This window comes from Capsella rubella, unplaced genomic scaffold, assembly GCF_000375325.1.
Source record: "Capsella rubella cultivar Monte Gargano unplaced genomic scaffold, Caprub1_0 scaffold_6, whole genome shotgun sequence".
Taxonomy (NCBI): domain Eukaryota; kingdom Viridiplantae; phylum Streptophyta; class Magnoliopsida; order Brassicales; family Brassicaceae; genus Capsella; species Capsella rubella.
Genome location: NW_006238918.1, coordinates 15,137,299 through 15,162,015, shown reverse-complemented (window position 1 = coordinate 15,162,015; position 24,717 = coordinate 15,137,299). Strand labels below are relative to the sequence as shown.

The 24,717-nt window shown below is 37.6% G+C and overlaps 5 protein-coding genes, 1 non-coding gene and 1 pseudogene across 13 annotated transcripts; 1 reads left to right on the top strand and 6 right to left on the bottom strand.

The window, feature by feature from the left end:
• Positions 1-4,422: 4,422 nt before the first annotated feature.
• Positions 4,423-6,608, top strand: LOC17883371. The gene is made up of 5 exons (XM_006288198.2): positions 4,423-4,837; positions 4,925-5,145; positions 5,302-5,506; positions 5,638-5,815; positions 5,908-6,608. Exons 1-5 carry the CDS (start codon positions 4,745-4,747, stop codon positions 6,153-6,155), a joined length of 945 nt encoding a protein of 314 aa, XP_006288260.1. The 5' UTR covers positions 4,423-4,744; the 3' UTR covers positions 6,156-6,608.
• A 2,805-nt stretch (positions 6,609-9,413) lies between these two features.
• Positions 9,414-13,624, bottom strand: LOC17882594 (protein STABILIZED1). 8 transcript variants are annotated; one of them, XM_023780177.1, is made up of 5 exons: positions 10,339-13,624; positions 10,206-10,250; positions 10,087-10,127; positions 9,757-9,789; positions 9,414-9,662 (listed from the first exon to the last, which is right to left on the bottom strand). In XM_023780177.1, the coding sequence occupies exon 1, from the start codon at positions 13,591-13,593 to the stop codon at positions 10,537-10,539; it is 3,057 nt and encodes a 1,018-aa protein (XP_023635945.1). In that variant the 5' UTR covers positions 13,594-13,624; the 3' UTR covers positions 9,414-9,662; positions 9,757-9,789; positions 10,087-10,127; positions 10,206-10,250; positions 10,339-10,536. The 8 variants fall into 8 exon arrangements, with proteins under 8 accessions (XP_023635945.1, XP_023635940.1, XP_023635943.1 ...); XM_023780172.1 differs by having other exon boundaries at positions 9,414-9,995; XM_023780175.1 differs by lacking the exon at positions 9,757-9,789.
• A 257-nt stretch (positions 13,625-13,881) lies between these two features.
• TRNAF-GAA lies at positions 13,882-13,954 on the bottom strand. The gene has a single exon. It is a non-coding gene; the product is annotated as a tRNA-Phe (tRNA).
• Positions 13,955-14,175: 221 nt separating this feature from the next.
• Positions 14,176-16,462, bottom strand: LOC17883350 (protein ACCELERATED CELL DEATH 6). Its single transcript, XM_023780370.1, has 5 exons — positions 16,454-16,462; positions 15,586-16,273; positions 14,950-15,506; positions 14,400-14,841; positions 14,176-14,267 (listed from the first exon to the last, which is right to left on the bottom strand). Exons 1-5 carry the CDS (start codon positions 16,460-16,462, stop codon positions 14,176-14,178), a joined length of 1,788 nt encoding a protein of 595 aa, XP_023636138.1.
• A 1,040-nt stretch (positions 16,463-17,502) lies between these two features.
• On the bottom strand, positions 17,503-20,779 carry LOC17883979 (protein ACCELERATED CELL DEATH 6). Its single transcript, XM_006286670.2, has 7 exons — positions 20,696-20,779; positions 20,571-20,617; positions 20,389-20,477; positions 19,496-20,245; positions 18,866-19,404; positions 18,150-18,774; positions 17,503-17,865 (listed from the first exon to the last, which is right to left on the bottom strand). The coding sequence occupies exons 4-6, from the start codon at positions 20,229-20,231 to the stop codon at positions 18,160-18,162; spliced, it is 1,890 nt and encodes a 629-aa protein (XP_006286732.1). The 5' UTR covers positions 20,232-20,245; positions 20,389-20,477; positions 20,571-20,617; positions 20,696-20,779; the 3' UTR covers positions 17,503-17,865; positions 18,150-18,159.
• LOC17882221 lies at positions 20,646-23,255 on the bottom strand (annotated as a pseudogene).
• LOC111829940 lies at positions 23,098-24,421 on the bottom strand. The gene is made up of 4 exons (XM_023780235.1): positions 24,044-24,421; positions 23,522-23,667; positions 23,404-23,426; positions 23,098-23,303 (listed from the first exon to the last, which is right to left on the bottom strand). Exons 1-4 carry the CDS (start codon positions 24,205-24,207, stop codon positions 23,280-23,282), a joined length of 357 nt encoding a protein of 118 aa, XP_023636003.1. The 5' UTR covers positions 24,208-24,421; the 3' UTR covers positions 23,098-23,279.
• Between the last annotated feature and the right edge of the window lie 296 nt (positions 24,422-24,717).

Sequence of the window (24,717 nt, the reverse complement as noted above, 5' to 3'; positions counted from 1 at the left end):
TCGTCGCCATACTTCCGCTTCTTGATTGGCGAGCAACAAAGTCTTCTGAGGTGACTCTCGAATATTCTTAAACATGAACCGATTGCGGCCTTTCCAGGTATACCATAGGATCCAAGGGAAATCCTGGATAGCCGCTACATATCAAATCTCGCCCTCCCCAAAGAAGGAAGTCAAAATTAGAGAACAGAGACTGACAAGGGAACATCGTCCCTGAAGAAGGGGTAGAGGAGAGAGCCCAGATTTGCCTAGCAGGAGGGCACTCAAAAAGAAGATGATTAATCGTCTCCTCTCCCTGGCCACATCGAGGGCAATCCCTCTCCCGACTAATATGGCGAGTAAAAAGTCTTTTAATGCGGGGTGTCAATTGTCAAACTCAACCTCAGCTCCTCCTAATCACAAGAACCATGCAATAATAATGCAAAGCTAAATTATACTAGCTAAGTTATAAATAAATATTCATTGAAAATCAAATTAAGAAGGAAAACAAAAAAAAAGAAAGAAAAGAGAAAAAGTGCGAGGGGAAATAAGTAAAAAGGATATCTTGTGTTAGAAGAAAAGGAGCAGCATCATCATCTTCCCATGTGTGTGTATTTGATAGATAGCGATTGATGTCATGTGGTGGTGGGTCAATTTCACCATATGATGATGTTATATGGCTCTAACTCGTATGATCATCAAAACTAAATACCACTCTGAACATTACATAACATAGCTCACACACAAGGATCACTCGATCAACTGTCTCTTTACCGAGCATGAGCTTTAATTTGTGGTTTCTAAGTCTTAGCGATAGTGCTTGAAATGATACATTTTAGTTGGTCAAACAGATATGGTTGTGTAAGTGTGTAACAAACAAAAAACAACACCTGTTTTTGTATCAATATATAGCTTGGTCATATGATTATGCCATTAACTTATGAATGCAGTAGCCTAATCAGTGTAATCCAAAATATATAAAAAAAAACAACGCAAATTCACTGCATATTATATATGTAGGTGGATGTGTACGTTGGTTATAACATTGCTGAACTGGGTGAAGATTTCTGTATGCACCTCCTCCTGTTCTTGTTCTAAATCCGACATACCAAGAAAACACTTATGAGTGGTGTAGAGAGTGTACAGGGAGCCAAAGAAGAGACATGCATCAATCAAAGTTGTCCAGTAGAGGGCCTTGTGAGTCTCATTGGGTTTACAAAAATCAATCAGGCCTATTTGTTTGGAGTCCAAAATACATGAGTTAGGCCCAAAGACTTATCTCAATATATATATACACACTAATAAGTTGCAAATCTTTTGGTATGATGGTAAAAGATCCAACAGGTCCAAAAACATTGATTAGATATGAGCCATCGGAGTAGAGACTCATAGCACAACGTCAGTATCATCAACTTTCGTTTTCAGAGTTCCCCCAAATCACGACGATCGCCTAGCTATCATACCCATCTGGCATCCCCGCGCCGCCTGATAAACCGGTCATTAACCAACGTACCGGTTTTCTAGATTTTTTACTTACAATATTCGGTTCTATAAATTCATTCATTTAAAATATATATGTAAATATCAACCACGATTATTTAATCACATACGTACTACTTCACCTTAAGATGTTTTGCGTTCAAACCTAACCCATATCTAAAACAAGAAAAAACAATATAACAAAAAAAGAGAGATGTTTTTCACGTGTTATTCATAATTTATAGTTCCTCTGCTTTCTAAAATAAGTTTTTTTTTGTTTGACAGATTTTTTTAAAAAAAGATTTTCCTAAATTACCTTTAACCGAATTCAAAAAAATAAAAATAAAAATCATTTTGTGTGTAACAAACGAGAATATAGAATACAAAAATAAAGTGATAATATCAGTAATATATAATACAATATAGTAAATGGAAAAAAAAATGAAAGAGATTAGGTTTGAGTGAAATAAAGTATTTTTGGTGGAGCCAAAACCAGTATAGGAAAAATCAAAGCATGGGGTCTGTAATTTATTTGCCATGTGTCAAGAAAATGTACCACATGGCAGCAGCAAACGCCAAACGCCAAAAAAAGATACGTGTCCACGTAATTTGACGTTTTACACGTGATTGCTTGTGACTACCGTTTTTTTTTTTCTTTTTTTTTGGTAAAAATTGTGACTACCATTTTAATTAGTTTATATTTGTCTCACATTAATTTTTCAAGTATTTCGTTTTTTAGACAACATTTACAGAATTACGGAGAGAAAAAAAAAAGAAATTAAAATAAATAAATATATATGGCCATTTGATTAAACTTCTGATCGTTATTTCCAGGACGTGATATTTTGACGGTAAGATTTTTTAACTGGACAGAATTAGTAATTTACTAGTATGTCACCTCACATTAGCCATTCACTTATTTCAACATCAGATATAGTTTTTTTTTTTTGTTATTGTTTCATGTGAACTTCTAAAAAGTTTCTGCGTAGATTATGTCGCGATAGAACTCGTCTTGTATTTAAGTTCTATGGATGGATATAAGCTAAAAATATATATATTAAACTTTGGATTTTGTTCTCTCTTAAAATGTTAGTAATATAAGTTGATTTTTTCAAAACTTTTATAACTAGAAAAAAACTATAGAAAGAGATTACTAGTATAGTATTATAGTTTATATTATATAGTTGCATAGATTTTAAGAATTAATATTGCTTCTTTTTTTTTGCTATAAAAAGCAAATATATGCATATATAATCGTAGATACATAATACACACTACCTTCTTTTTTGACATCAATACATAGTATATATATATACTATCTATAGGACTAACATTTTATTTTACTCTTCCTAATACAAATATAGGAATAATTTTTTCTTTTTCTGATGACAAAAAAAGGTATAATTTTTTTCTTTTTTTCTTTTACGACTGCGTTGTATTAATGATAGCCATTCAGAGTACATGATAGAAGAAGAACGACTTAGTAGAATTTTTAATAATAATAAGTTAGGCAGCCTAATTTTACACAACTTTTCAAAATACGTCATTAACAAATATCATCCGTAATGTCAAATGTGTATATATATATCCATGATAGGAAAAAAAAGAAGCTGGATGAGTGTACTTAATTCTTTTTATTCAGTCACATATTTTAATGGTTTTGAATCGTGTTTTACAATTTGGTGTCAGACTGTCAGTGGATTTTACATTTGTATATCATGTTTTTTGCTTTGGTGTAATTCAATTATTACAATCTAATATTATTCCTTACAAACGTATTTGGTATATTGGGTCAATTTTAATGAAATCTTATGGATTTGCATAGGTAAAAATCTGAAAAAAAAAATAATAATCGTTAAAGTATATACAATTAAAAATTTTAAAACAATATCAGATTTTAAAATTTACAATAATAATATGTAGAAAATATAAAAAAAAATTTCTTATAAAAAATACAAACTTTACCAAACCGTAATCAAGCGAGGATATTTCTACTTAAATGGAAATTACCCTCTAAATTAATTTACACGTGAACAATGTTCTTAGAATTATATTCTTTTATATTGATCTTATAAAACTATTTAGGAAAAATTGCCCTCTAAATAAGGCTATGAAGTAATATTCTCACAAACATGAAATTTATCAAATCACTCAAAATTAAAATGAAATTATGCTTTTAAAGTCAAATTAAACATTCTGTAAATGAACTACTCGACTAGTTGTTAACTGTCAAGTGTAACAGTTGACTAATTTTGTTTTTTTTTTTAAAAAAAAATCTTCTAATCGAAATAAGTTTTAACAACAATACATTAAAAAAAAAAACAAAAAAGGGAACCACGTGAGGATCATGAGCTGCGGTGGACGAGGAAAATCGTCAAACTTTGAGATAATCTTTGATTAGGTGTTTGTTGTTATACACACTTTTACTCTTTTCTTTTTTTAATTTTCCTGAATTCAGACAGAACCTTCTCTTTTCTCCAATTGGTCTTATCTCTTTTTATTTATATTAATTTACTGAAATTTACTACTATTTTAATTCGTTTTCTAAAATTAAAGAAAGAATGAAGAAACAAAAAACCCAAAACAGAGGGTTTTGATCAAGTAAAAGAAAGAATATTTTCAAGAAAAAGCAATCCAATTCTCATCTCCTTATTTATATATAAACGCCTTCATCTCTCTGTTTTGTATCCACTTGTTTTTTTCCCTCTCTTTCAACCAAATTTCCCGAGAAAGTTTTCAGTTTTCCGGGAAAACTGTAACAGAACTCTGTTTTTTTTTTTTCTTCTTTTCCTTCACAATAAAAATTGGGTCTTTTCTTTTCGTTTCTTTTCAAGTCTGCATTTTTCTCTCGAAAATCAAAAACAAAAACAAAGACAAAAAACACAAATTTAGTTTTTTTGGATTTTTATCATAGAAGAGGAAACAAACAAAACAACCGTAAAATCGTCTCTCTCCACAGAAAAAAAAGAGAAAGAAGACTTTTCTTTCTTCAGCAAGTAACTGAGTATATTTCGGTTTTTTTCTTAATCTTTCTCCAAAATTCAATTTTTTTTTCGTTTTTAATAATTTAAGTTTAAAAAAAAATTCTTGTCCATAATTTCCGTTTTCCTTAAATTCAGCTGTCCTAACGTCAAAACTCAGACACTCGCTTGCGTGTCTCCCTCTTAAAGTCTCCCCCATCTCTCTCTCTCTCTCTCTCTCTTTCTCCTTCGTTTCTCTCTGTTTCTGTGGCCTATTTTTCAAAGAAGAAGAAACCCAATTTATCTCTCTCTCCCTCTCGCAAGGAATCATGGTGTTTGGAAAAGGGTCAACGAAAAAATCGAACCTTGACAGGTTCCTTCATTGTACAACACCTGTAGTGCCACCCCAGTCTCTTCCCAAGGTTTGAAACCTTCTCTTCTTCTTCTTCTTCATCTTTCTCTTAATGGGGGGAAATATTATTAAAATGGGGTTTTTTTTGTTGTTGCAGGCGGAGATTAGGAGTTTGAATCGGATTTGGCATCCGTGGGAGAGAGAAAATGTTGAGTTTTTCAGATTGAGTGATCTATGGGATTGTTATGATGAATGGAGTGCTTATGGAGCTGGTGTTCCTATTCGTCTCACCAATGGAGAATCTCTTGTTCAATATTATGTTCCTTATCTCTCTGCTATTCAGATTTTCACCTCTCGTTCTTCCTTGATCCGCTTGAGGTACACACACATACATACATAGCTTTTATATTGCCGCTTTGTTACGTTTCCCTTGAATCTATCTTCATTAAGGGGATTTTAGATTTGAAAGTTTAATCCTTTGATGAGTATGTGAGATGATGTGTGACCTCTCTGGATTGTTCTTGATTTGATTAGGGATGACTCTGAAGATGGGGAAAGCAGAGATTCCTTTAGTGATTCATATAGTGATGAGAGTGAAAGTGATAAGCTTTCGAGAAGCGCTTCTGAGGAAGGACTTGAGCACGATGCTCTCTTGCATCCTAATGATCGCTTGGGATATCTATACCTGCAATACTTTGAGAGATCAGCTCCTTATGCTCGAGTTCCTCTCATGGATAAGGTAATCTTCAGTTAGTAGGATTAGTGGCTTGGTTGATTCCTCATTCGCCATAGGCAAAATAAGCCCTTTTGATTGTAATGATCTTGTTAGCATTCAATACTTGAAATGACACATGATGATTTTGATTTCAGATCAATGAATTGGCTCAGAGGTACCCTGGATTAATGTCGTTGAGAAGCGTAGACCTTTCCCCGGCAAGTTGGATGGCGGTAGCTTGGTACCCGATTTACCATATTCCAATGGGAAGGACCATCAAAGATTTGTCCACTTGTTTCCTAAGCTATCACACTCTTTCTTCTTCTTTCCAAGGTAGTAATATTTTGAATCCTCTGGGATAGAAGTTCTTTGGGATGTGATTTGTCCAGCAAAAATGTAATCATGATTATTGTATTGATATACAGATATGGAGCCAGAAGAGAATGGTGGGGAAAAGGAGAGGATCCGAAAGGAAGGAGAAGGTGTAACTTTGCGTCCTTTCGGGTTAGCCACATACAAGATGCAAGGCAATGTTTGGCTCTCGGAAGACAATCAAGGTCAAGATCAAGAGCGAGTTGTGTCACTTCTAAGTGTTGCGGATTCTTGGCTGAAACAGCTAAGAGTCCAACACCATGACTTCAACTACTTCTCAAGAATGGCTCACCGTGGCTGAAACAAATCTGTCGCTATACGGATGATTTCATATGTAGATTTTTTTATGTCTTTTTGTTTTTCTTGTTGGTCTCAAGTGACAAGGAGATTACTGTTTTCCCTGGTCACAATTTGTCCAGTGGTTGGAGTAGAAGTGGCAGCGTCGAGGAGGCTCAGACCGCTAACTGAGCGTTTCCTTAAAGGCAATTACAGGAGTTTCAGCGTTTTGGGTGTAGAATAGGTTTAAAGTCCTATCAATGGGAGATGTCGTATATCATAAGTACTGATTTCTTGAGAAGAGTGGTTTCTTGTTGTTGTTGTTTCTTGATAACATTGACTGAGAGAGGTTCTTGTTCTTGTACCTGAGAGTGTACTTAGTATAATACTTTAATGGAGTAGTAAATATAACGAATCTGATCATATACATATTTGTAATTGTTTTTACACAAATATTATACTCAATCTTTATATCATACTTTCATCTAGTATTCGTTTTGCTTATTGATCATCATCATATACTTGACTTAAATTAATTTTATCTTTGATAATCATATAGTAATACTTTTTAAATTCATAAAATATTTAAATTATTATAGTCTGAATATTATACATTTTTCCAACAATTTGCATTATGCAGAGATAAATAAATATATATATTTTTACCACAACTAATAGTCCATATATTTGAAACTAAATAAAACACCGATGTTTAGATAAATTTAATTTATAGAATATAATAAAATTTATGGTTTTGTTTTGAAAAAATGTGATATCAATTTAAGGTTTTAGAAAATATTACAAAACTATTAAAACTGAAAATGTTATTAGTAGTATAAAATGGCAAAAAAAAGAAGTGGGATCTTAGAGCAAGTGCATCGACGACTCTTTGCATCGTCCTTCACATTTATTCGGTTGAATTTAAATGAAAAATGCTTAATAAACCAAGGAACGTCCGTCCAAACGGGACGATTATTGCCCGTCCTTCAATAAAATGTTTTAATCTTTCTCTGTTTTGTGTTATAATGTTTTTTTTTTATGTTTTATCTTTTTCATGTTTTTGTAATTTTCTTATTTTTCTTTTTATGTTATTTGCTCTAAATTTGTGTGTTATAAATTAATCTAATATTTTATAAAGAGATGTAATGTATAAATTAATCTAATATGTTGTAAATGTTTTTACTTATAAATTAAAATAAATTAAATAAAAAATAAAAAAAATTGTTTATTTATCTGTGGGACGAATAACGTAGGACACCAATGCTGGTACCAAAATTTTTAATATTTGTCCCTTACAAAAAAAATTAATAAACAATTATTGGGACCAAGGATTGGGTATAACCAATGCCCTTGCTCTTAAGAGGACAAAAATGTCAAACATGTGACGGAGAAAAATCAAAGAAGGACCTTCGATTTCTAAAAATTGACTTGTTGGAGTGTTGAGTGTTTTTGGCTGTTTGGTCCCTCCACCGATTTTTTCTAGACTCCTCTTCTCTTCTACAAAAACTTTTTATTTATTTTGTTTTTGGTTTTAACTTAAATGGGAACAAATCATTTCCTAACAATTAGATAGGAAAACTAAATTAATTTAAGTGGTCGGCCCATTTCATTTTCTCGTCATAAATACCTATCTTTATTGATATTATTAATTTCCAGACCAGAAAGAAAAATTATTATGAAAGTAATAATAATATTTCATTTTACTCGCAAAGAGGAAACAATCAAAAGAATCGGTAGAAAGTCATGTTTGTTTTGGGGTTTCTCTTCTCGACCTGAATTGAATTCTCACGTCACCTTGTTTATTTTAATGTGATTATTAATCATACTTAATATATCTAATGATTATTTTAATGACCGACTTAGATGAAATGATCACATGTGCATATTTGCTCAGATACCGTAACAATTACTAACATAATTTACCTACATTTTTACGACTCAAAGAACATTAAACAGAGCCAAACCAAACCAACCATACTTGATAATTCTTTTTTATTAGAATAGAAGTGTTGGAACAGTTAAATATATCTTATCTTATCTGACGATCGAACACAGTTTTATGTAACACTCACGAAGATGGTTTAGATGATTATGTCAATCTTATCTAATTAAAACCAACTATAAACCACTAACCAACCAATACCTTAGAATTATAAAAATAACAAAAAAAAAGAGCACAAAAGTCTTTAGCATATACGATATTTTAATTTATTTTAATTAAAATATATTTCAACAACCAACAAGCCACGGACAGTTTGATGGTATCAAAAGTCAAATATGCGGTTTCGTATATATCCACTCAAACTATATTTCTCTGCTTATATGCTCCACATTCGCATTATTATTATTATGACATAACGATACGATAGAGTTATCTATTTGTGTTATTTCTTATTATACCTTTTTTTGGATACCGAACATGTTCTTGTCCCCATCATTATATGAATGATCATCACAAACCTAATATTGGATTAGTTCCTTTTTTCTTTTGTAGAGCTGCCTTTTGGGGTCCATATTCCGGACACGTCCTTGTTATCTGTTTCGCTATGAGTGAAAATAATATTAATGGTTTTGGATAATGCAATAAGACTAGTGTGTTTTAGAAAGTAGTTTTAGAAGGAAGTGTTCAGTTGTGATAGGCTATATATAGTATACAGTACAGCGTAAGCCTACTGTGTGGTCCGTTTTTGGTAAACCAAGTGGGCCAAACTTTTAGTGTTTGGGATTCGGTTTAATGTTTTCCTCGTTAGTGCATTCGGATTGTTATGGCTCTTCCAAGTTCTGTTCTGAATTCTGATGTCTGATCCTGATATTTTGGCAAACAATGTTTTCCAGGAACTTTTTAGTATCAGAAGTCAACTATTATATGTTTGGAACGTTTAATCATCTTATGACACCAATACCTCTGCAGACCTTGCTATAACCTTTAGTTTGAATGAGAACAGCACCGAGTAGGAATACGCACCTAGCGCGACAAAGAGTTAATGCACTTATTTCACAGAGAAGGATTCAATGAATAGTTTGACTATGACCCCAAAGTAATGCAAAAAAAAAAGGATTCAGTGAAGTTTAGTTTCAACAAGATCACAGAGAAAAACAAGCCTCAAACAAGAAGTAAAAACCAGAATCCAGCATGTGATCTTCACAGCAGAATAGAGTATTTATTACTAAAAACACTGTCTTAGATTGTTTATCACTGACACATTACCACCATTAGGAATCTTATTAATCTATGTTCTTTACTAATCCCTGTGATTAAACTAGTGTAGGTAGGAACTACAAGAATCACAAACACATGAAAATAAGATAAGAAAATACAGAAAAGTAGACATAAAGATCGAGAACAGAGTATTCCCGTATGTTTATTCACACATGAATGATGACAAAAAAAAAAAAAAAAATTCACAGATGAATCAAGATGGATTCTTATGAATATCTCTTTTGACATATTCAACTGGTGCCTGAAAGTAATGTTTTTTTCTTCAACATATTCCAAGGAGAAACCAAACCCATGAGGTAGTTCTGCAATGTTCTAAGGAAAATGGCATCACTTAAATGGTGAGAACTGACAACATCATGGAACAGATCATACTCACGCAAATCTAGCATTTTATGAAGATACTTACAATCATATGTCTATCTATGACTATAACCAAAAACTGAAAAGACAAAAAACAAATTCCCATGAGAAATTTACATTATGTGGCTAAATATCTCAGGAAACGTTAAAGAAACAACCTATTATTCTGAAAATTACCCAGAAACCAAACTAGTGCAGAGTGATAAAGAGGAAACAAAACAAAACAAAACAAAACAGTTGACAAAACTAAGTGCAGAGTGATGAACTGGAACAAAAGAGAGAGGCCTTATAACATGGAAAACAACGGGAAACCCATTAAGAGAAACAGAACAATTCAAATATCAAATATAAGGAATTTAAAAGCAAAAGAACGCACCTTTGTGCCTGGAAATCAAGAAGAGTTGTTTGATTCACAGACTGGAGAACGGAGGCAGTGAGAAAAAGAAAGAAGTTACTAATTCTTTTCTAGCTAAAGACTATGTATGAAGAACGCACCAATTTTAGACACCAGGTAGAAGCACAGCTCCCTAAGAACGAAGGCTAAGGCATAAAACGAACAACAAATATGATCAGAATTACAAGAACAAAAGAAGAATAAATAGCAGAATTATAACGTGCAGAGACTCACAAAGAAGACTGACGCATTCAGTAAATTGAGAACTCTACAAGTATCTGGTGAAAACACTCCAGCAAATCAATATCAGCTCTTGCTACTGAAGAAAAACATGAACGGCTAAAGTTGAGCCTGCAAAGAGAAAACAAGAACAAAGGCATAATGTGCTATGGGCAACGCATGATCATGGAAAACAAAAGGAACTTGTTACTCTTAAGCAGCCTTCTCTTCCTTGTTCATCGCAAGCATTACTCTCTTCAAGATGGTTTCAATAGGCTGGTGAGCATTTTCAACCGATTTTGAGATGGCTTGCCACTTCTCACCATGCTTCGGCTCAGAAGCTACACACTTCGCAATGACTTCCTTCTGGTTCTCCTCAGAACCATGTTGATGTTCAAATTTGTAGTACAAAGCCCAGAAATCACCAATATTTGGGGCAAGGGTAACAGCCCGTTTAAACCATGATCTGGCTTTCTCCACCTTCTTGTCTTGCCAAGAGAGCTTGGCAACAGCAGCAGTGACATGAGGGTCGTTATCACACTTCTTCATGGCATCAACACTCTTTGTCTTCCGGCGAGGACGTGGCGCCATCTCGATGTCCGCCGCCCAGAGGATACCACTATCGGGACACTCTTGCAGAGCTTTTGACATCAAGCGCTCTGCTTCTTTCTTGTTGTCATGCCTCAGTTCGGCGCGAATAGCAGCTAACCATAGCTCAGCCCCGCCAGGATTCTTCTTCCTGGCTGTGGTGAGAATAGCCCGAGCTTTGTTCAGCCCATTCACTTTCTCTTCAAGATTAGCGAGCGAGAGCCACAGTGGTATGCAGTGGGGACAGTGCTTCAAACCAGAGCCATAAGCTTTCCTGGCCTGTTCCAGATGCTTGAACCGTTCCTCAAGCTGCCCAAGCATCAACCAAAGCTTAAAGAATGTTGGGAACTGTTTCAAGCCTTCATCAAGCAATCTCCTCTCCTCTTCTACGTTGCCAAGTTCTCTCTCAACAATGGCTGATTTCATCCAGACCCTCTCAGTCCCTCCCCTTTCCCTTGCTTTTGCAAGAAGCATTCTCGCCCTCTCTGGCTCCTTGTTCTCAAACTCAAGCTTGAAGGCAGCAAGCCAGATTTCCTCAGAGTTCGGAATTGCAGCATAAGCCTCTTGTAGAATAGCACGGGCTGCTGGAACATCTCCAGCAAGCCACTTCTCTTTGGCACCCATGAGCCAGAGAACCTCAGCCTGAGGGACATATGTCACAGCCTTACGCAACAAGGCATCAAGGGACTCCCTACTCCCGTGGCTCTTCTCAAGCTGTGCCGCTTTAAGCCAGATACTCTTCTTGGTCAAGAATACGGTAAGAGCATGGGCGTATATTGCTCTTGCAGTCTCAATGGAACCTCTCTTCTTGCACTCGTCTGCATCAGCAACCCAAGTTCTCTTTCTATCCTCTTCTTCGACTCCAATACTGATTGTGTTCTTAATAATTGCCTGGCATGTTGCGACAGACCCAGCTCTCTCAGAAGCCTCAGCCTCATTCATCCAATTTTCTCGGTCAATAACAACTCCTTCTCTCTGTAGAGTCTTTATACCCCTATCAATAATCTTTCCCACCATAGCCGTGTTCCTATTAGCTTCCTCAAGCTTAGCAGCAGTGATCCAAATTGCAGGCTCCTTCGGGAGCTTCTCTCTCGCTTTATTCAACACCTTCTTTGACTCAGCATATGTTTCGAGCCTTGCAAGTGCCACCCATAGCTCCAGATGCAAAGGGCAGCATTCCACAGCCCTGTGAAGCAAAACCCGTGCATCTCCCTCATTAGCCAACTCAACAACAGCCTTCCATAGCCTTACAGAGTCTGGAATATGCTCCAGTCCCTTTCTCAATACCCTACTCTTGTTATCCTCATCATGCTCCAGCTTTGCAGCCTCCAACCATAGTTTCACTGAATTGGGTATCAGCTTAACTCCCTTAGCAATAACCGCCTTGGCATCTTCTGGATTGGCTAACCTACAAGCTTCAAGCCAAACATCCTCATTTTTGGGGCACTCTTCACAGCCCCTCTGAATTAGAAGCCTAGCTGTTTTAATCTCCTGATCCATTTCCTCCACTCTAGCAGCAGCAATCCAGCCGTTTGGATTCTTTGGATTAGACTGGGTTAGACTCTTGTATAACAACCTAGCTCGGTTGCGATCGAGCATCTCTTCATCAGTGGTTCTTTTCATACTTTTCAAGTCAGTTAAGTAGCCTTTAGGGTCCACAACAGTTTGCCCCGAAACTGAATCTGATAACCTATCAAGCTTCAGAGACAACACCGTACCTCTTCCCTCACCTACGGCAGTCAAGTCTGTGACAGGCGTCTGCCCCCATGGTGTCTCCGACCCACCAGCTGCTCTGCTCTTTGGGTCTAACGCCAAGACGAGCTCCTTTTCTTTCTTCGCCTTTTCCAAAAGCGTATCAGGAATAGGCACAAAGCTCTCAAACTTCTTCTTCTTGTTCTGCAGCGAGTGATCCCCAATCTCAGGAATACTATCCCAGTCATCCGCAGACAAAGTGTGAAGCTTCCTCTTCAAATCCGCAAACTGCTCAGTAATCTTAGGGTTCGAGGCTCTGTATTTCTCAATTTCTTCCTTGAGCTTCGCTTCTCTTCGGTCTTTCCTCCTTGAATCCATCCTCTGGTCAATAGACTCCCAGATTGCATCAGCCTTTTTGTCATCCTCATCGTACTCGGCATTAGAGAACAAACCAACATCATTCCCTTCAAACTCATCAAACTTCTGATGCTCATCGTACCCTTTATCCTCAGTTTCCTCATCATCATCCGCCTCACTTGGCTTCCCTGCCCCACGACCTACACCTGGTGCAGCCGCTACAGATCGATCAGGCAGATCCGGAGCCGCACGAGCAGGACCAATATCGGACCGAGTGGTAAACCCAGTAGCACCACGACCCAAACCCGCAACATAATTCGACGGAGGTTTGGAATTGAGGAATTCGAGGCGAGGCTTAGGCGGAGCCATTGCTTGCATACCACCCAAAAGCGGGACATGGATATTCACGGTAGAGAAACGAGAAACACCGAGATCGGATAATAAAATCAAATCGGAATCCTTTGAATCTAAGAACACACGGCTATGGCTTCGGATACGGAGCGAGTAACGAACGAAAGGCGGTGGAATATCGCTGCGTTGGTGAACCAATTGTTCGAAGGCGGAGATTGTTGTTGAATTAGGGTTCAGATCGAACGATAGAGTCTTACCGTTAGGAATCGAGAGAAACACCATCGTAATCGAGATTCTCCGGTCAGAGAAACCAAACAATGATAACTCTTGGGGTTTCGGCGAATATAAAGGAAAAAACAGTCGGTCTAGAGTCAAAGGCGGTAAATATTTTAGTGGGCCTATTAATGGACTTTATAGGATTCATTATTGGTTTAAAAAGGCTTAGTACTTAGTATAAAATTCGAGTTTGTCATAATACGATTACCTCGGTGTGTTTTCTCTTCACACGGCGTCGTTTGATATTCTTGAGAGGAAAGAAATTTTTTTTAAAAAAGTAAAATAGTCATAAAATGCGGTGAGCGTGGATCGAACACGCGACCTTCAGATCTTCAGTCTGACGCTCTCCCAACTGAGCTATCCCCGCTTTTTGGTTTTTTAAAGTGAATTTATATTTTATCACATAACCATACTAAGATTGAGAATTTGTATGACATCTTCATATGAAAATACTGTCTTTACAAAACAGAGGCCGTGGCATGCATAAAGAAAACACAGATAAATCTGATATCCAGAAAAATTAAATTACCTAAAACAACAAACCGGAAAAATAGATAAGAAGCTATCTTTTTGTCTTTTCCACTTAAATCACACAGAGGTTTGACCAGAGCCAGAGGTTTGATGCGTTTCAGTATCGTCTTCATCAACAAAACGCAATAGAATCCGGACACAAGGATCTACTGGACATGTAAATGTACAAAAGTGTGGAAGTCGAATATACGGTCCAAAGTAAGGTGAAAGGAGACGAAAGAACACAGGAAAAAAGAAGAAATATATAAAGTTAATGAAGAACACAAAACTTATATGGTTACTTGTTATAGCACGCATGATAAAATAGAATGCGACCGCCATGGAGGATAAAGCCAAGGACAGTGATGGCAAGGCCGTCTGAAAGGCTCTGTGAACGAGTTCTGGATCCCCCATTTGGGCCCAGATAAGAGCAACTATTGCTACAAGAGAGCTTAGCATTGCTACGTTGTTAGCTACCAAAAAGAGGATGAAGTTGGGATCGTCAGTCAAATTTGGCATCCCAAAGTCTGGACCAGAACTGTTGAAGCCTCCAGGTATTGCAACACCGGCAGCAAATGTAACAGTCGCTACGAGAGTTGCCACCAGTAAAAGTGCGTTGACACGGTCTTTGTATTTGTTAACATCTATAACCTCTGATCTGCTTCTTAGTGTCATCCCACTACTGGGTATCTTTTCATAATCGCTTGGTTTGTAAGCGCATAACAAGACCATCAAAGTCATTCTCTGATATTCCAATAACAAACGAATAAAAGTGGTGAACAAAAAGGCATATCTATCTATCTAGTTTGATATTGGAATAAAACTGTTGTATAGATAGAGAACATATTTTACCTCCCGGAAGATGTAGTTGGATTGCAGATTTAACTCTGCAATGTCAAGTGCTCTCAAGCCATCTCTGTTTTTTATCTTTAGGACTTTGTCGGCGTTTGAAGAAAACCTAGTAAGATCTCTAGCATTTCGGGCACGCCAATTTATGGTGGCCAGATGCAGAGGTGTATTTCCATCCTCGTCTTGCTCTTCGAGTAGATGATTCTTCTTATTATCAAGAGAAAGTCTCTTTATATACTTTAAAAGCAAAGATCTAGCTTTCCCACTCTTGGCTGCAATGTGAAGGATGTTTTGACCCTTTTTGTTAAGCAGCTCTATCGAATCCGGACAACGTTTTAGAATCTCTTTTACAACATCCACATGACCTTTCTCTACTGAAATATGGATTGGAAAGGAACCATCATCGTTGCATTCAAAGACGCTTGAAGTTGATCGGTCTAACAGGTTGCATACTCCTTGATTATACCCTACATATGCTCCAAATGAAAGGCAAGTCCGTCCTTCTTCATCTCGTTCATTAACAAGACTCGGCTCTTTGTTGAGAATGGCATCAATAACATCTGCTCAGACAAACAGTAAATTTAGTTAGCTTATTGAGGAATGGACCGCAAACAGAGCTAATATGGTAACCAGACAAACCTATATTCTTTGCCTTCATAGCTGCGTGCACAAGCCATTTCCTCCCTTCTATCTTTGAGGCTAAGTTAGAAATTTGGCCTTGGACGTTATTCCCAAGACCTTCCAACATTGCTTTCACAATGGCTAGACCTCCAGCTTCTACAGCCATATACAAGGGAGATAATCCTTCATTATTCTCAAGAAATGACTCATGCTTGTTCGCATTTACCAAGCAGAGAGCGGTCTCCAGATGAGGCCCCTTCAGTGATGCGTGCAGAGGAGTATCTCCATCTATGTCCTTAAGGACATATAAATTAAATCTTCCCCTCTCTTCTTCAGAAGACAACCTAGCTGAAAAATATGCTATTGATGAAACAAGAGTCTTAACAACAGCTAAACGACCAGCACGAGCAGCAGCATGGAGTGGGATCTGATCATTCCAGTTTGGCTCCAAAAGAAGAGATGGGCATTCAGAGATAATATTCTCCACGAGTTCAAGATGACCTAAACCTGCAGCAATGTGTAGCATGGAATCTCCTTTATCATTTTTGAGACATGCCACCGGTGTTCCATGGCTTCTCAGCTTCACTAGGAATTCTTTGTTCCCTGCTCTCGTTGCGCTGAAGACCTCCGGATTCATTGGCACGGATTCACCAGGGTGGTTGTAAAGATCCGACAGTCTGAGATTGGTAAGGAACTCGGGGACAGTCTATGATCAGATTCAGCGGGAAGCATCTTGATCTCTGTTGCTCAACAAACCCACTCATGATGCTCTTTGTGCTTTGATTGTTTCAATACAATCTTCAGAACAGTCAATGCAAGTTGCTGCACACACTGGTGAAATTTAGTTTAAAAAATGCTTTCAGGTTTGTGCTTAATAAAGGCAGACCCATCTCATATTTATATAGGGAAAAATGTCAGTTAAATCACGAACTTTCAAATTTTGGCCATTTAAATCACGAACTTTCTATATGGCCATTCAAAACATGAACTTTTCGTTAACTTATTTTTTAAAACATCATCTTTCGTTGACCAGGCCGTAATGAACACCATATCCTCAAATTCGTTGACAAAGCAGCTAACAATCGTTAATCATATTTGTTAGTGAGAAAAAACGTCGTTTAATGCTAAAACGATATCTCAAAATCGTGATTCTAACGTCATAATCCAAAAATCAAATCCCTACTTTCTCACTTTGTTTTAGCCTTAGACGTCGTCTCTTACTAATAGAGATGAATTAGTGATGGCTAAATGTTTGTTAGTTGTTTTGTAACAAATTTTTGGATATGATGTACAATTTGGTTTTGTTAACGAAAGATGATAGTTTAAAAACTAAGTCCACAAAAAATTCATGCTTTAAATGGCCACATAGAAAGTTCGTGATTTAAATGGCCAAAATTTGAAAATTCATGATTTAAATGACATTTTTCCCTATTTATATATATATATTAACGACGACTTACACATACTTCACTTTTTGACTTAAAACAGGTCTGATGCGAATATGTCAAAAGAAAAAAAAAAAAACAAAAAAAAAAGGATAAGAGGACAAAATGTATTGACTTGACCAACTAGATTATACCAAAAGCCTTCTCATGAACACAGGAAAAATATATCTAACAAGTGTGAAAATTTTAAAACAACAAAAAAATACTCATCTCGACAAATTTGGCATCTCAATCAAGCCTCTAATCGGGCTCAAGTATGAAATCAAGACTTTGGACTTCAGAAGTTCAATAAGCCAACATATCACACACCAATTAAGAGAGACGTTAAGACTTCTGAAGTAATGGGACTTGCATATATGTTGGCTTAGTGAAGTTCTAAAAGTCAAAAGTCATGTATTCTTAGTTCATCTTAACCTATGGTTTCTCGAGGTGACCAAGCAATTGAGGTCATGACTTTTGACTTCAGAACTTCACTAAGCCAACATGCAAGTCCCACACCAAGTAAGAGGGATTTCACGTAGAAACATCAAATTCAGTCTTACATAACGACAGATCATGTTCCGCCAGAATTGCTAGAAAACAAAGCTCAAGATTACAAAAATGGCAAGCCAAGCACAAAAACGTATGTAGAGGGAATAATCTTCGTTCACTCTATAACCCCTTTAGTGTTTCAAACTTTCAACCAATGTGCCAAAGTCCAGAGAAATAGCTATGAGTGTGATGGTGACCTTATCGATAAACGATTGGAAACTTTGCTCTAATCCGAAATAATAGAGGAAAGAGTCAACACAGAGAGAGCGGCTGTCATCGTCGTTATCCCAAATGGAAGGTCAAATGGTTTTGATTCTTGTACCTGAAGTCTGAATGTGTCAGAATATACAGAGAACAAAAATAGATCCAAGGAATAGTTAAAGTTGTCTCCTAATTTTTTTAAAAAAAGAAGAATTTGGGATTAGAATTATGAACAATGATCCAAGGATCCCTTGGATGAAACAAACTGTATAATGTGGGGAGCCTCAAAACCAAGTAGACGCTGGTGAAACGCAAAATTCTTATGTTTATTTTACACATCGTATGCAGCGTACATGACACATAAATGTCTTTTTTTATAAATCAAAAAGCTGGAAAGTGATTTACCTATGTTTCTTCAGTCATTGTTGTTGTTGTCACCAGCAACCAAAAGCATAAGTAAATAGGGACAGTAAAAGATGTGTCTAAGAAAGGGTTGGGTAGGAGAATGTGGAGACACATATGGAATAACGATCAGCAGCAAAACCAAGAGGAAGACTAAGCCGATGCCCAATATGAAATAGGCAAGCAAGGGGAGGTGGCTTACTGCAGCATACGTGCCAGCCATAAAAGCTATCGACATGGATGTAAGTGCAAGCCCGAGAAGTGGTAAAGCAAGGTTGAAGGCTTTCATTATGAGAGAAAGATCGCCTAGTTGTGCCCATATGAGAGTAACTATTGTGATAATAGAACAGTACATCGCCAAGGTGTCGAATACCAGAAACACTTGGAATGATGTTTTCTTGGCTATCGTTGCCATTCCCAAGTTGGGAATAGAACCATTATAGCCCCCTGGTAGTGTAAACCCTGCAGTGAAAGTCATAGTGGCTACAAGAGTGGCCACCAACAGAAGTGTATTGACCCGATCTTTGTACTTTCCACCATCTGGGTTTGGTGTTACTGGTGGAATCGATATTAACAGTTTGGGACTTCTTGGTGCACCAGCAGATATCAAAGCTATCCAAGTCAACCTCTGAGTATCCCCAGAATGAATCAGATTATATACTGTACATGCATAAGCATTACTGGTTTATAATGTAAACTTACAGACTTACACACCATACCTCAAAAAATGTGTAGCTGGAATCCATGTTTTCCTCGGCTACATCAAGAGCTGTGACACCGTTATGGTTCAACGATTTCAGGTCAACTCTGTTGTCCCAAGTGAGCATACTCACAACTTTTGGGTGCCAGTTTTGGGTGGCCAAATGCAATGGTGTGTTTCCATTTGCATCTTCTTCATTAATCAACTTTTCCTTGTTCTTATCCTTATAACATCTTAGGATAAACTTGAGGACTTGAAGTTTTCCATATTTTGCTGCAACATGAAGAATATTTCTACTGTCTCTGTCAAGCAACTCAAGTGCGTCTGGACAACGTTTAAGAATTGCCTTGAGAATTTTGACATGACCATACTTCGCGGCCATATGAATTGGAAAGGACCCATCATTATCGCTGGCATAAACACTGTCTGGTGCTTTGTCTAACAGATAGCAAAACCCTTCATAATACCCCAAGGATGCTCCAAATGAAAGACAAGTCCTTCCTTCATCTCTAATGTTAATAAGACTTGCATCTTCACTAAGTATAGCACCAAGGATATCTATATATATATAAAAGAAAGTATTTTGCTTGCATTAACTAACTTGAACAAGGAATTTAAAAGGCTAGTTACGGTTTTTGAAAGAACGAACCTATTCTCTTAGCCTTCATAGCCCCATGTACCAGGGATCTTCCACCCATCTTTGACGATAAAGTAGATGTGCTACTTGATCCATTATTTGAATGTTGCCACATTTGTTTCGCAAGATCGGCCTGTCCAGCTTCAACAGCTAAATACAAAGGAGAAAACCCATCGTTGTTTGGCACAAAAGATAAACATTGCTCTGCACTGACCAAACAGGAAGCCACCTTTACGTGTTTTCTTTTTAATGCAACATGTAAAGCATTGTCTTGGTGTTTGTTCTTAGCAAAATATATCTTTTTGGCAACACCAGGCTTATTACACGGTACATCTTTAATAAAGCTAACCAGAGCCTCAACAACAGCAAGATGACCTGCACCTGCTGCAACATGAAGAGCAACTTCCCCCATCGAATTCGACTTCATTAGCAGACTTGGGTAGGCATAGAGTATATAACACACTAAGCTGGTGTGACCCGCAGCCGCAGCAAGATGAAGCATTGAATTCCCATGGTCATTCACTGAGCTTATAGCAACCTTAACATCAATATTCATATCTCTCAGGTAAGTTTCATCACCTGCTCTTACTGCAGCGATGGTCTTTGGACCCATTGGCACAGTTTCACTGGTGTCATCAAAGAGAGTTGACAAATCGAGAGAGTACATACGCCCGGTTTCATCTGCATAAAACATCTGTGAGCTTATGTGTGTCTTCCGACGGTCAAAGTCAAGATCAGACCTTCCCATTGATAACTCGGCACCTAAAAAATATATATATAGAGATGTACTAACAGTGAGACGAATTGTAATGCCACTTATACAGTATGAACTATAGATAAGGGATGAAACAAAATCTAATAGAGAAAACAATGATAACAAAGTAACACGGCTTGAGATTTCTCACCAAAGTAATGTCTTGACCCACAAGAGCTCAGGTGAGGCTTTCCCTGATTTCAATATTTTCCAGTGCTTGCAGAACCAACCCCAAGATGCCTGAGATATATAGGGAAAAAAAAAATTATAGAGATTTTAATATTGTCCACTAGGGAGGAAGAAATGGCTAAGTGAAAGGAAACAAAGGCGTACCTTCCTCGTTTTCCTTTCCCATCAGAAAAAATTGGTACCGTTGCTGCCTGTTGAATTATGTTTTTAGCAATATAATTAACAGATAAAACCTTATAATGTAATTGTTCAGGGATTCTCAGTTCTACCTTATGTGTCTATTACAAAGAAAACAAGACATGGTCCAAAAAAGGAAGCTCTTAGTGGGAAACTAATATATATCCAACGACTTATGGGTTTCTTCAACTTCTTATGTCAACTATCTTTATCCTAATTCAACACCTCTCCAGTCTAGTCTACTATCCCAAAATTCCATTACTCTTAAAAAGTCTTCAAGAAAAGAAGACCAATAATAGGCTAATTAGTTATCTAAACCATGAATTTTATTTTATGTCTTCTCTTCTCTCTTGTTTTGAGGTCAACGAGTTAGAAAAACAAACGACGACAAGACCCATCTCTCCTCGGTTGGTCCATCCAATTAACGCTGTTAAGACTTAAGAGTCGTCCTCAGTCCTCAACATCTGCGTTTCCACCTCTCTTTTCTCTTCGATCTCAGATATATTAATTAGATATCTTTTCAAGTCACGTTTGCACTTGAACCACGCCTGAGGATCCCACAGACTCCACCCTCTTCTTCTCACAGGTGTGACCAGCACTAGAGACATCATCGTCTTCACTAACAAACAACAAAAGCAGCTGGAGATAAAGACCAGTTACGGGTTGAAGAAAAGGAACGCCAGGAAGCTGTGGGATAACATAAGGACCAAGGAGCAAAACCATCACATGAAAGAAGATGGCAGTTATAGTGTTGAAGACGACACTGAAAAGAAACTTATTTTGTGACCTCCTTGTAGCAGCCACGCCAAAAAGAAATGCTGCAGACATGAAGACTAGAGCAACAAAGAGGGATGGTAAGGCCAAGTGAAAGGCTTTGTGAATGAGTTCTGGATCACCTAACTGTGCCCAGATAAGAGCAACTATTGCTACAACTGAGCATTGCATTGCCAAGGTGTTACATATCAGAAAATAGTAAAAGTCGAGCTCATTGGCCAAAATGGCCATCCCCAAGTTCGGAGGAGAGCTGCTAAAGCCACCTGGTACTGTGAAACCAGCAGCAAACGCTACCGTAGCTACAAGGGTTGCCACAACTAGAAGAGCATTGATATTGTCTTTGTATTTGTCACCACCACTTAGATGATGATGCTCTGGTCTGCTTCTTAGAGTCATTCCACTAGTGGGTATCACTTGAAAACCTCTTCGAGGACGCACACAGTAAGACCATCAACGTCATTCTCTGTTTATCCCAAGAAAGTGCAACAAAAAGGAAATAAGCTTTATATGCCTTGATATTAAATAAAAAAATTTAGGACATATATACCTCCCGGAAGTCATATCTAGATTGCAGATTAATTTCCGCAATATCCATAGCTGTCAAGCCATCGTTGTTCTGTATCTCTAGGATTTTTCTGGAAGTAAAACTAGTAAGGTTGCCAACAGTTCGAGGACGCCAATTTATGGTGGCTAGATGCAGAGGTGTATTCCCATCCGCATCTTGCTCTTCGATCAAATGATTCTTCTTTCGATCAAGTCTCTTGATATAGTTTAGAAGCAAAGACCCAGCCTTCCCACTCTTGGCTGCAATGTGAAGAATGTTCTGACCTTGTTTGTTAAGCAGCTCTTTCGAATCTGGACAACGTTTTATAAAGGAACCATCATCGTTGCATTCAAAGATGCCTAATGTTGATCGGTCTAACAGGTTGCATACTCCTTTATAAAACCCTATGGATGCTCCAAATGAAAGACAAGTCCTTCCTCCTTCATCTCGCTCGTCCACAAGAGTTGGATCTTCATTCAGAATAGCATCAAGGATATCTGCTTTAAACAGGTGGGAACTTCAATATCTAGCTTCTTGAATATAGGAACATGAACAGAGCTAAAGTGGGAAATCAAACCTGCATTTCTTGTCTTAAGTGCAGTGTGTACAAGCGATTTTCTCCCTTCCAACTGTGAGGATAACTTAAAAACTTGGCCTGGGGATTTATTACCAAGAACGTTCAACATCGCTTTCACTAGGGCTAGATCTCCAGCTTCTACAGCCATGTACAAGGGAGATATTCCATCGTTATTCTCAAGAAATAACCCATGCTTGCTCGCATTCACGAGGCAGAGAGCGGCATCCAGATGACATCCTTTCAATGCTGTGTGAAGAGGAGTATCTCCATCTCGGTCCTTTAGAACATAGATATTAAATTTCCCCCTCTCTTCTTCAGGCAATATTCTAGCTGAAAGATATGTTATCGAACCAATAAGAGTCTCAACAACAGCTAAACGGCCAGCAACATGGATTGGAATCTGATCCTTCCAATTTGGCTCGAAAAGAAGAGATGGGCACTCAGAGATTATGTCTCCACTAGTTCAAGATGACCCAAAGCAGCAGCAAGGTGTAAAATGGAATCTCCCTTATCGTTCTTGAGAGATGCTATTGGTGTTCTGGAGCTTCTCATCTTTGCCAGAAAGTCTCTGTTCCCTGCTCTCATCGCACTAAAGATCTCTGGACTCATTGCCACGTATTCACCGGGGAGACTGTAAATATCTGATAGCCTGATATTTGTTAGGAAATCTGGTACAAATTCCGTGTGCGGTGCAGCAGTCTATGATCAGAGTCATAAGGAAGCCTTTTTGTCTTCGTTGGTCAACAAACACACCCATTGATGCTCTTCAGTGAGTCGATTCTCAACAACAGTATGTAAGCCTAAACTGCGGTAACAATAAACATAAAAAAAAATCTCAGTTCCATGCTTAAAATTCATCCCGTCTCATATATTAGCAAGAAGAAGGTAGATAGAAAGAGACTTACAGCTGCCTGAGCCGGACAGCAGTCTAACATCGATGGGAAGGAGAAACTATTAAATACCAAAGACCAAAGGAATGGAAGATAGTAAACTTGGCATCTTAATCAAGCTTGTAAACCGGACCTACTAATCTTAAATATTGATTCAAGTGGTGGCACGAAACCAGCCGAGGAATGATTGCATGACTTTTAGCCAACAACGTGTCGCATACCAGTGAAGTCCCACACCAATTCAGAGACTTTAAGCAAAGTGATTCCAGTGATCGATCCCTACATCCGGAAAAAGAGCATGGATCAGTTAACTTTTACATACCACAGTTCATGTCCTGAATTGCTAAGTTACCTCTAAGAAACATATCAATAACTCAACAGATAAAAACTTCATAATTTAGAGGGGTTCTTCAAGTCTACCTTATTGTTTATTACAAAGGAAACAAGGCATGATCCAAAAGAAGAAAACATTCCACGGTAATAAATAAACATCTGACGACCTATTGGTTTCTTGAACTTGCAACGTTAACCATGAGTCAGTTTTCAGAAGGAAGTACCAAATCAGTGGAGTTTCAATGCAAAATTACATTACCCTAAACAAAAATAGAGGAAGCTATAATGTTCTAGTATCAATCAAAAGCAAGACTTTTCTTACTTATCAACTCTTTTGAGGTTAACGGAAACGACCTCCAGAGTAGAGAAACACACGGCGAGAAGCGTGGTGCCCGCTGTGTAGCTAAGCCATCCCAACTCCTCCGCAGCTGATTTCTCTTCGACTTCTGATTTTGAATCGTGATTCCAGGAAGTGAGTAACTCCATCAATTTACAAAAATACGAATCCCGGGCAGAGAGCTACACGGCAGTACCCGGCGGCCGCAGAAATCAGATCAGCCGTCTCCGCCGCCGCGTTTCGTTGCACTCGCAAGTCGCAACGTAGAATCACACAAGACAAAAGGCCCACTCAATAAGTGATTAAAATTGGGCTTATCACAAATGGGCCTAATTTTATCATCGAAGTCTTCGAAACCGTATTAGCGACAAAACGACGAGCGAGTCTGAGTTATCTTTCAAGGTTCGCATGATCTCATCTTCTCTTTGTTATTAAATTATTTTTGTGGATGTATAAAAGGCGAACAAGCAACTCCAGAGTTTCATCATAAACATTTAAAAATGTTCCCAAATAATTATATTTATTCCAAACAGCATTTTTATTCCTTTAAGCAGGGTACACACAATACATAAACTAAAGACAAACGCACAACAAGAAGAAAACAATTGAATCGAAATGTCAAATATAACAAGTGCTAGCTAAGACAAAAAAAAATAACT